Here is a 12659-nt window from a genome sequence, read left to right as displayed (position 1 = left end):
TGTATTATTATATATATATATATATTAAAATAGAAAACAGTTATTTGAAATTGTAATAATATTTCAAAATTGTACTGTATTTTTCAACAATTAAATGCAGAGACTTCTTTCATGAACAAAAACATTCTCACCAACCCCAAACTTCTATACCAGTATTTTACATATTAAAGTTTTTATATGATATACAAAAACACACATACTGTATAATGTGTTTGATTGGGATCAGATGAAGATAAAGCCAGGCTTATTATACAGTGCTTCCATTAAACCAATTAGTCAATTGACCACTAACAAGTCAGTCTTAAAAATATGTACTGTAGTTTTGCACATTCCTACTTCTAATCACTGTATTGCTGCAAATCACATCCATGAACGGTCCTTAACGCAGGATCCTTTTGAAGAATGTTTTGCAACACAATGCTCATGCTAGTAGATAGATAGATACTTTATTAATACTTCTCAGGAGTTAAATTTGTTACAATAGCAGCAACCACATTCAATCCTCGCACACAGACAACATCAATCTATCTACCTTACTACATTAATAAAACAAAAACTTTCACTAAAGCATTCTATACCCTGGCCCGCCTATAATATATTAACTAAAAAGCGTGCTCTATCATATAATGATAATACTAAAAACAAATACACAAACAAAATTAACTGAAGTATACAACCCTTATTTTAACAATAATTAAGCGTAGCGTCAGTTCTGGCAGGTTACGCTAGTCAAGCTCGCGTCAACTGACTCTCAGCTGATCCACGTCTATCTATAGGAATATGACGCCTATCACTGTATACATATATAAGCTCCTTCAGTATTATCAGCAGCTATCGCGTTTCTCAGCAGCTCCTCCTCTCGTCAGTCAGGATTTGGCATTCTGTTTCCCCTCGAATCAGAATAAATTCTCGAATTATGTTGTACTTTAAAATCTTGAATAAATTATATCTGCATACATTCATGTTGGTTCTGTTCTGTTACCCTAATTGCTGCTCTTATTCATGCTAGGCTGCATGGATGCGTTCTCGCCCAGGACAGAACCATACCGCCAATCCAAACTGTTAGCTGATTGTCAATCGTATTTGACGATAGTGTCCTGATAGAAGTAAGAACATAGGTAAATATAAAAGTACCTGTGTGTAGTCGCTCTGCTCCGGCTGGTTGCTGTAGTGCAGGCGTGGGAAAGTGCTGCTGTTGGTCAGCTGGTTGTTTAGAGGCAACAGGCAGTCCGACTGCAGGGTCGTCGGGGGGGAAACGGGAAAATGATGGAGGTGAGGATCCAGAGTGCCATAATGGTTGACGGTGGGGCTTAGGAAGAAGGCGGCGTGGGGGTCCGGGGCCAAGGGACACAAGGGCTCCTGGGGGCCCGCGGTGGGGTCACAGGTGTCTGACAGATGTCGGCTACGGTTGGCCCCTAAGCTTTTCATGGTTGCTGTGCAGGGTCCGTCCTAAAACATGCTCCCAGATGAAGAGAGACTGCGGCCCTGGAGGGCGACCCCTAGAGGACAGAGAGCGCAAACACACATGTGAAGTCAGTCTCAGTTCCAATGGAATTTGTTTGTCATGGGAACATGCTGAGAGTAAATGCATTGTAAATTTTCGTATCACTGTGTATCAAGTGAAGCTGAAATTCAGATATGGTCATGGTCATTTTGATCGACCAATCACAACAGACTGGGCCATCTGACCAATCAGAGCAGAGTAGAGCAATCACAACAGACTGAGCCGTCTAACCAATCAGAACAGAGTAGACCAATCAAAACAGGCTGAGCCGTCTAACCAATCAGAGCAGAGTAGACCAATCACAACAGACTGGGTCAACTGACCAATCAGAACAGAGTAGACCAATCACAACAGACTGGGTCATCTGACCAATCAGAGCAGAGTAGACCAATCACAACAGACTGGACATCTGACCAATCAGTGCAGAGTAGACCAATCACAACAGACTGTGTCATCTGACCAATCAGAACAGAGTAGACCAATCACAACAGACTGAGCCATCTGACCAATCAGAACAGAGTAGACCAATCACAACAGACTGTGTCATCTGACCAATCAGAGCAGAAGAAGCTCGCAGAAATGTGGGGTTTAGAGAGACCGAATCCTTGATTGAACTGTTTCAGACACTGAGAAAAGAGCTGATGCTGCAAAGTATAATTATGAGAATTATTATTTTTTTTTTCTTACATTGGATGCATGTACACCTATTGTAGGAGACTCCAAAACAAAAGTAAGAACCTTTAACATAGCATAGGGACACTTTAAATTGTAGTGATATTTCATAATATACTGTTTTATATCAAATAAAGTATCCTTGGGGAGAAAAATACTTTTTTTTTTAGAAACATGAATAGCCTAAATCTTACCGATCCAAAACTTTTGAACCGTAGTGTGTGTGCAGTGATTCATCATATAATGATCAAATAATGGAGATGAGCATTACAACAACTGGGCACATATCCAGCTGTGTCATGCAGTCAAGCACACTTTTTAAACATTTATGCATTTGGCAGAGAGTTTTATTTATTCTGATAAATATAACTCAGCACTAGTAAACTAAACACAGCACTATACAGCTGGTCAAAACTCTGCCTATGCGAGACTTAAAAGCTCAAAGCTCTGAGTGCACATCTTCAATATTTCAAAACAGAACACAGTAAATCAATGGCACATAGTGCATAAAAAAATTGTCAAGGTTTTTATGCATGCAAATTCTTCCAAATCAAAGAATCTCATGCTCACATTCAATAAGCTTTGCAGCACAATATTCATGAAACTAGCGTCCTCGTTGTGTGCGAGTCACTCTTCCCTTCGACATTCATTCATCTGGAGCTGAATATGTGAGTCACGCGCTCGTCGGGAGCCGAATCGCACGAGACAATGACTCTGAACCGACGGAGCGCCATTCACAAAAACGCCAGCTTCTGTCGGCATGCTAAACATCGCTGTTTTCATCTGTCATTACTGCACTCCGCAGTCGATGAGTCACGAGCCTGAAAACTTCATTAGCATTCAGCCCGCAGCTGCACTCTCTCCCGCGCTCGGCGCGAGACACGCGCTACACACGTTTGCGAGGAGAAAACTTGACAGTCATTTTTGCACAATTTGAGAGCCACCAACTGAGCTTCTGATGCCGGGCTGAAAGTAAAATAGAAATTGCATGTGGTGAGACGTGTTCTGTGTGGATAATGTGAAACTACAATGAGGAAAAGTCACTCCTGCAACCTTCCTCCAGCAACATGGTGTCGGCCCACATCTGGAAGGGGTGGGATCCACATGTAGCCTACCAGATGTGGCCCGGATCTGGGCCGACACTATGTTGCTGTCTGGGTCGTCTGTTAAAATAAAAATACAATCACTCTATACACTAACCATCATGTCATTTGGGGTTTAAACAAGTTTTTCTTTTTTAGACAAATGTGAGCATCAAATATGATCATCAGGCTTTAGAGAAAGGTTTATTTGTTCATCTGTCAATCATCATTGCATTGGATTATATGTGTTAAAACTATTGGCAGACAGAGTGACAACTGATATTTATATTTTTATTTAAGTAGCCTGTTATAGAAATCTCATAGATTTACATTACAAGCAATCAGAATTTCACATTTCTTATTGACCATAAATATCAGCATCTACATCAAATTTAATATTTTTGTTCAGTTTGGGCCTCCGAATAAAATCGAGGTGTTTTTTTTTTCTTTTTTTATCCACTAATGCATGAGCTCCATATTCTAATTATAAATGCCTGATGTATCAAAATATGATACTTGTCAGTTGTCACTACTTGATAATAGTTTTATATTTCTCAGTTGTTTTTAATTCGATTATACTGTTTGCAATGCTTCATGGGATTGTAGGCTAGTTCTTTCCTTCACTAAAGCCGCTATATCATTATATTATATTATAGTACAGTCTTTACCTTTGTATTTTTGTCCAGTTTTCAAATACTTTTTTGCTTCAAATCAATAATGTTATGATTCTCCTCGTAGCTGGTTGGCTTGGTTCATGGCTTATAACGCATTAACAAAGACCTTTTAAAAATCCCTATGGGAGAAATTGATGGAAAAAATACAGAACCAACATCTCAAAAAAAGTGGGTGAGCACTAAATGCACTCCAATGCAACACCAAAACCTAATCATAATCACCTTTAGAATGTGTTTCATCTAAACAAATTCAATCGGGTTTGGTTTATTTCTTAGAAAAGCCTCACAACACTGAACCCCAAAACCTGAATTTAAAGCAAGGACACATGCCAGCAGGACGTCCTTCCTTCCTCAGATCACACTGAGATGACAGCCTCAGTGATCACTATCCCAGCGCTCCTCTTTATCCCGAACACAGCACCTGACTGCAAACACACAGATGTCATGAACATCTACATACAGAGGAAGACTGTCAAAACAGCATAGGCTACTACTATAGGCTACAATAGGAATAATTCTGCAGTAGTTTGTACTGTGCACAGTATGCATTTTCTGTATGCATACAATATCCAGACGACATTACTCCATTTGTTAAGGTTTTGCAGTATACAATAGAGTATTATGGGCCTATTTACATCTGTTCACTTCATGCGTTTTCTCTGATCCTGTAGCCATCCGATTGTGAAAAGACCAGGTGTAAACATATCCGAAATACTTTCGTGACGGGTTTAAATCTGATCACTCAAACCACTTCAGGAGGTTTAAGACGCATTACAGACCAAACTGGACAAGTGTAAATGCATCTAGTTGTCGAAGCCACACTCAAATGTTCCTCTTCGCTCCCGGTAGCCAGATTCCACAGCGCTTCGCCACAGACACAGAACAGGTGAGCATCTTACTTACTCATCTCACTTGCACAAACACATATTCAGTATTTCTCAATTCTCAAAATGAACGAAACCGGTGAGATGCAAACTAAAAAAATAGGCTAATGCAAACTTGCACTAATTATTATGTAAAATAACACAAATATACTTTATGTATTTGATCTCACTTTAGTAAGTATGTCTTTGCTGCTGACCTTCGATTATCCAATTCAACTTTACTAATAAGCAGAAATGACTTTAGATAAACATCACATTTGTGTTTTATTTTTTGTTTTTATTGTTGAAGAGCGCTGAACATTCTTGTCTGAGTTGCGCCCTCTACTTTACAGGAGTGAATCTGCATTTCCTTCAGCCTGAGGCTTATTCATTTCACTTATGGTGTGAAAGGGCCTTTACATTTGCCAAAAATACAATCACTTTTTTGTTTCTTTAAAAACAAACAGGCAAGCCCAGCCCAGATGAGAAAAAGTAATGCAAAAGTAACGTAACGCATTTCTTTCCATAAAAATGTACTGAGTAATTAGCTTCATTTTTTGGGAGCAATGCAATATTATAATGCATTACTTAAAAAAAAAAAAAAAAACTGGTGACATGTATAAATAAGTCCTATCTATCCAACAATGCAGTGGTTTCGACTTGACTATCCATTTCTAGCATAATGAACGAACCAGAAATGATATCAATCATGATTTTTGAAACCTTCCTTCTGATTATTTGAGCAGCTAAAACATATTTTTTTGATTTGCATAAAAAATGGCAAAAAATTCATTATCGAGACTATAACCTGAATAAAGTATGGAACTTATTTGAAATACTTAATAGTGTTTTTTTTTTTTACATTGTCAGCTCTTGTTAACTAATGGAACCTTATTGTAAAGTGTTATCAATATAATATATAATTTTATCTGTTGGCTGCAAATCATAACATGTCTACTTACTGTACCATGGCTACTTTTGTACTTTTAAAGGGCAGTCAAATGGAGAAATATGCTTTTTACACACACACACACACACACACACACACACACACACACACACACACACACACACACACACACACACACACACACACACACACACACACACACACACACAGAGCTACTCAGTCAAAACATGACCTCCAGCACACCTAGTCCAATCACGTAACTCCTCCCCCTCTAGCCCAACAGACCACACCCACTCCACCTCTGGCCACGCCCCCTGCACAACGAATGATGGATGAATCTGACAGAAGAATCATTGCACGTGCGAAAGCTCATTAATGTGTTGTGCCTGTGACCGTGGCAGGAAGCAAATGGTGTGCGAAACTAAGATGGACCATCTGCAGGCGTTCATTTAAAGCAGTTATCCCCTCTGGAGATGATTAAAACCTTACATGGACCTGTCAGGTTTAGAAAGTCATTAACGGGCCTTTGATGGATCTATGGCTGCGTTTAACAAACTAAATAGGGGCCAGGGAAATGATAGACGTTACGAACAGGGCTGTAAGATAATGACTGATCCAGGGCGGCTAAGACTCCTCGGCTTATTCTAATGAGGAAGAGCAGAGACCGCAGAGCGAACTGTTTCCAGATCAGTGCTTATTATTGCCATAAGCGGATGATGAGAGTTTCAAAAGCTGAGATATGAAAGAGCAATGAACGATGAACTGAGATAATTTCCTTCAGTGATACCGACCCAGGGCTTATGGGTCCTGATTAGACACAGCGCATATATATATATATATATATATATATAAAGCTAAACTTCACTTTTGCTTTCATATTTCTGATGTAATTGTCATTATGTCTTGGTGAAGTTACTGACTTAGGGAGACTTTTGTCGCTAATTTTTCAATGCACGTCTTTAGTAAATCCTGACAGTAGTTCTTTAACGCCAAAAGAGGGGATTGCACTAGCGCAAGCTGTTAGTAAATCTGGCCCTTAAACTGTCGTAAATCTTGAATGCTTTGAAGCACAGACTTATTTTTATAGAAAACACTTGGCAGATTATTGCTGAAGTGAAAAAAGTTTTTAAAAAGTAAAAAAAAAAAAAAAAAAAAAAAAAAGGTTTTAGAAGTTTAAGTTTGTTATCACAAAAAAAATCCAAAAAAATACTATTTTTATTGATTATGAATAAAAATGTATTTTCCAAAACATGTTTTACTCTAAAACTGAGAGAAAACCAAAGCCATAAATCTGAACAAGTTGTTTTCCAAATGATACCTCCAAAAATGAGCTTTCAGTAAGATTTAGTTTGGGCGCAGTACCAAACGCTTCCACTAGATGAAATTCGCTTCCCATTCGTTTCAAATGTCATTTTTTGAGCATTTTAAGTGTGAGTTTTTTTTTTCAGGACCACTTAACCTTTTTGAATCATGTCCATGATTTGTGTGTGTGTGTGTGTGTGTGTGTGTGTTCACACAGCAAATGCCAAAAGTTTCGTACCATTCCAAAAAAAAAAAAAAAAAGATTTTTCAGTCAAAAATTAGCGAACAGCACCAGAGGGTTAGTGGAGAAAACATCACAGAGTCATGGGAAATTAGTTGGCTTGCATTTTTCAAGATTACTGGATCGTCTCGGGAATGGAACGAAACAAAACTCAATTAACTAGCCACTCTGGATTATATTAAAAATATATTTGCCAAGAACAACACCTTTATTTTTTACAATAAAGGAATTAGATTTTTTTTAAAAAGAGGTTTGTATGTGTTCAGTAATCTTTAAAAATGACTGATAGCAAGGCTTCTCAGCGCAGCGAATTGATTGACTATTTGCGCTGTCAATCATTTAGCTGTCATAAGGTCAATAGTAATAGCATATCTGACAAAACAACCACTAGAGGCTTGCGATACTTTTGATTATTCGAAATGTTTATGTCGAGAGCAACTTCAAAATCAAGTCCCACACAAAACTGTACTTGATATCTTTTGAAAACGAGTTTTCTTTGAGTACACAGCCACTAAAAGTTCCAATCTGCCACTCAAACTCTACAGCGCCACCATGTGGTGAAATGCACAAATGCACAATGCACTGTAGCTTGCAGCAATCGTTATGGACTGCAGGTGAGCAGTCTGAATCCCAATGGGAGACCGGTGTCAATGACTGAGGATGAGTGACTTATGAAGGCGAGCTGATTGGCGTAGGGTGAGAGAGTGGAGAGACACAGGAGAGAGCGAGAGCTGTGTGTTCGTGACAGTAATGCTTGTCAGGCTCGGTGGAGTGAGAGGAGAGAGGGGAGAGGTATAAAGCCCCGTTCACACCGCCAGCGATTTTGTCGCTACATGTCGCTAGTCTCTGTACAGTGAAGTCGCTTGTGGGCGTTCGTAGTGCTGTCGCTCTAATGTTATTGGTAGATGGCACGTCTGAGCATATCTATAGAAAATACCATCACAAGTGTTATATAAAACTAAGATATAATTCTAATTTGACTAGGAATTGGTCTTAAAAGATTTAAAAGTAATATTATGCTGTTGGGAGAGTGTTGTTATATTAACCACAGCAGTGCAGTGCATTAAATATTTAACTACATTAACGATCGATCAATCAACAAATTAAACTCACTCATACTGTCAACAGTTACTAAAACGTCATTCGAATTTGACAAATAATCCATTTTCTTGTCCCTTATAATCCACATAATGCAGGGGAAACTGTAAAATGAACTGCAGCAGTGCTGAAAACTTGCATCATAAAATTACAACACTCAAACTATAAATGTATGTTTCTTTTCCATGCATCATTTTATTATATCCATGTATGTGGTTACAGTCAAATCATAACAGTGAAATCGCCCTCGAACTCTTCTTGCCTGCACTCCAGACAGTGACGTGAGCTCCACTGAAAAGACTTCTTTCCTATTGGTTGTTGCTCGCAAAAATCGCTTCTCATTTGCATAAAGTTGACATTTTTCAACTTTTGTCGCTTGTCTCTTGTCGCTTGACACGCCCACATTCTGTCGCCAACGGTCACTGCCGCTCGTCTCGCCGGCAGTCGCCAGCGCTCCATTGGAATGAATGGGATAGTGTCGCTTTGTCGCTGGCGGTGTGAACGGGGCTTAAGGCTTCAAAAGTCATAAGTGGAAGGTGGGGTGAATATGAAGGTGGTGAAGGTGGCGGTAATGCTGTTAACGGCTAATGTTTAGTGAAGAGGCTGTGTGTTCACAAACCATCTGGTTTCAGTCAAAGGCTAAACACAACAGAGCCATATTCCCTTATGGACAAACTTCATCTGGTGGTAAACATAACCCTGGTGTGATCCAAATTGCTGTCGTGGAGATATTTCATAAGATTGAAAATGAGGATGACCTCCTTTGAGCGCTTTGGTGTTTGATGGGGAGTGTTGAATCAGACAGGGATGCCCAAACACTATGGTTGAGTCCGAAACCCTTAGATAGGGCGCTATTTGAAGCCGCTGGTCCAATGGGGTACAGTGTAATATTATAAAGGTATAAATTCCTTTTTGCTGGTTATTAATTTTTTTTATTTAATTTAAAAGTTTTAAACATGCTAGTTTCCACGACAGAGATCAAAATAATTATTTTAAAGTCCCCCTGTAGTCAATCATTTTATCCCTTAAAACTCATCTTTGATCACCAAAATGACATATTCAAATGTTTTTTCCTTGCAAAAAAAATTATTCATGGCTTAAAATAGCTTGAATGTAACTCGACACCCTTGCCTCATTTAGTATACGCGGTTCTATGATATGCAAATGAGCCCCGCCTCCAATCACTCACTCAGCTCAGAGATCCACTCGTTGACGATCACACGTTGATCTGATTGGTTGTGACGTCAGAAACACCAGCGATTTCAAAGCGTGTTTTTGAGACTGTCTTTGGTTCACAGCAGTTTTAAGGAGAAAATACTCAGCAATGCCGTAGACTTATGAATTTACACATGGATTGTCTTAAAGCATATTAAAAACACCACATAGACACATAAACAACATTAAAAACTTGATTTTCACCACAGGGGGACTTTAATTACTACTGGAGCTGCCAGTTTGCTAAGTTGGTAGCCCTTCCGGCGCACTCAGTGTCCGAATTCACTCACTCGTTTTCATTCACTCCTTCAAGTGGACTATATTAATGTAGAGAATAGTAAAGGAGAGTATAGGGGGCGATTTCGAACACAGCCTTCCTCAGCTGTCAAGCTTTCCAGAAACAGCAGGATGATTTGTTTTTGAAGACATCTGACTTAAAGGGTGAGTTCAGTGTAGGAAAAATAATACCTCTCTAAAGAAACTTGAAGTAAACATATGCGAATCCATACAGCCCTATACAATCTATTCCTTCATAGCGTCGCACCAGGACACCAAAAACACCCTTTTTTTTTTTACTTCTTAAGATGGCAGTGCTTGTGAAGCGTTGGAGTCGAGTTGAAATTCATTAGGAAATAAGTGAGCTTCCTCCGCTCTGTTGAGGCATCAAACACATCTGTTCTATATCTGAATGGCGCACAAAAGACTTCCGTCATTGTAACCGCCACTTAACAGGAGCCGCTTCTGTTCCTCACTGATTGCATTTATGACTGAAGGACTGAACGCCACTGCAGCTCATTATTAAAATGTGCCTGACAGCAGATCTTACACTCATTGAGACCTTGAAAAGACGCCTGCAGCTGCTAAAACTATAGTTTACATTGTTAGTGGTGTTTGCAAAGACAAGCATCACTATTGCACATTGTTTTGGCCCGGTCTGAAGGTCAAGCTCACCCTCCAGAGCTTCTGTCTCCCATTGCTAATGAATTTTAATATATATATGTTTACAGCTTATAGACTTTGAAAAGCTGTGTAATTTACAACAGTAGCTGAAAACAATTACTAAAACAGCTGGTTGACACTCACCAAGAACACACACAGCCATAAAGTTATTTAAGAGGCAGATTGTTTGATTTTGATGAAATCAATCAATCAATCAATCAATCAATCAATCAATCAATCAATCAATCAAACTTAATTTATAAAGCACTTTAAAACAACAGAAGTGGATCAAAGTGCTGTAGAGAAAAATTAATAAAAGACATAAAATACATTTATACAGAGCATATAATACAAATAAAACAAATCAAGAAACCTAAAACATACGAAAAAAATAACCATACCATAAAAACAATAAAATAAATAAACACAGCCATACATTTATTTAAGAGGTAGAATATTTGATTATTTTTTGTTGAAAGGTTATAAACACTAAAATTATGAATATTATTGTGATTTGGATGAGGATTTTTATTTAAAAAAATAAAATCACTAATGAACTTAAGTAAAATAAAAGAAAAAACTATAAATAACACTAAACTGTTCAATTTTAATGTTTTTGAAAGAAGTTTGAAAATGAGTGTGTAAAAAATGTAAAACAGTAAAAACAGTAATATTGTGAAATCTTATTTCAATTTCAAATCACTTTTTTTCTATGTGATTATATAGTAAAATGTAATTTATTCCTGTGACCAAAGCTGAATTTTCAGCATTATTACTCCAGAGTCACATGATCCTGCAGAAATCATTCTGATATGATGATTTGATGCTCAATAAACATTTCTAATTTTTATCAATGTCGAAAACAGTTCATATTATTGAGGAAACTGTGATCCACCCCCCCCACCCCCCCCACCCCCCCATTATATTTTACTGTCACCTTTGATCAATTTAATGCATCCTTGCTAAATATAAGTATCAATTTTGAACAGCAGTGTATGTTTTCACTATAGAAATTTCCATTATTATTCCAGGCCTGTAAAACAAAATGTTAAAATTCCCTGATATTTCAAGGTCCATTAACATGTGAACCCCCATGTAATCCGTCCTTCGGATGAGACGTTAAACCGAGGTCCTGACTCTCTGTGGTCATTAAAAATCCCAGGATGTCCTTCGAAAAAGAGTAGGGGTGTAACCCCGGCATCCTGGCCAAATCTGCCCCTTGGCCTCTGTCCATCATGGCCTCCTAATCATCCCCATATACTGATTGGCTTCATCACTGTCTCCTCTCCACCTGTAAGCTGGTGTGTGGTGGGCGTTCTGGCGCAATATGGCTGCCGTCGCATCATCCAAGTGGATGCTGCACATTGGTGGTGGTTGAGGAGATTCCCCCATCTATGTAAAGCGCTTTGAGGTCTCAGAAAAAGCGCTATATAAAATGTAACGAATTATTATTATTATTAATAATTACATTTATCAATACCGAAAAATTACAACAAACACTTCTTTCACAAATACTATAATTCAATAGCATAACTGTGGTTTGAAGCAACTTGCTACATTAATATAAAACTTAGATTCTTGCGCTCTTTCCAATATATTAATATAATATTTCAGACGCAGAACTGTTGATTTAATAAGCCGTTCTTATAGATAAGACATTCTTGTCACTCTGCTGCAGTTCTTGAGCGGGTCTGTGTGTGAATCTCTCTGTACTGCTCGTGATCCACTTTCAAGCACTTAACACCAATAATCACTGTCATGAACTGAGCACGACCTCCCAGGTACAAGGACGAGCCGGCAGACACCAGACTCTGCGGTCGTTCATCACGCTTCACACCGGCTCTCAACCACTTCCTGTGGAGGAGAAGAATGAAGGACAGGAGGAGGACGTTCACTTCACCGACTGATGAACGAGAGCATCTGCCAGATGTGTGAACTACATGATCCTGAAGACACAGGTCACATTTTATATGAAGCTTCTACTGACACAGAACTACAAAACCACGATAAAGAGGAAAACAGGGCTTGTCTTGCTCTTTTGTATATAATAAACTCTTCTATATGGAATCATTTAGTGTGGAATCTATATAGGCTATATCATGGTTTCCACTAGAAATATTAAGCAAGGTTTCAATAATTATATTGAGAAATGTACTGCA

The 12659-nt window shown here is 38.5% G+C and overlaps 1 protein-coding gene across 4 annotated transcripts in view; it reads right to left on the bottom strand.

Moving 5' to 3' along the window:
- Positions 1-12659, bottom strand: part of dlgap4a (discs, large homolog-associated protein 4a) — a 196647-nt gene that overhangs the window by 38114 nt on the left and 145874 nt on the right. For all 4 annotated transcript variants that reach the window (XM_084427412.1, XM_084427409.1, XM_084427411.1 and 1 more), the window contains one exon: positions 1135-1499. In XM_084427412.1, coding sequence (XP_084283538.1) covers positions 1135-1428 — 294 coding nt within the window. In that variant the 5' untranslated portion in view covers positions 1429-1499. The remainder of the gene's footprint in view (positions 1-1134; positions 1500-12659) is intronic.

The sequence above is a fragment of the Rutilus rutilus genome (assembly GCF_951802725.1).
Source record: "Rutilus rutilus genome assembly, chromosome: 13".
Taxonomy (NCBI): domain Eukaryota; kingdom Metazoa; phylum Chordata; class Actinopteri; order Cypriniformes; family Leuciscidae; genus Rutilus; species Rutilus rutilus.
The sequence above is the reverse complement of the archived record's forward strand: the minus strand, read 5'-3'. Positions and strand labels throughout refer to the sequence as shown.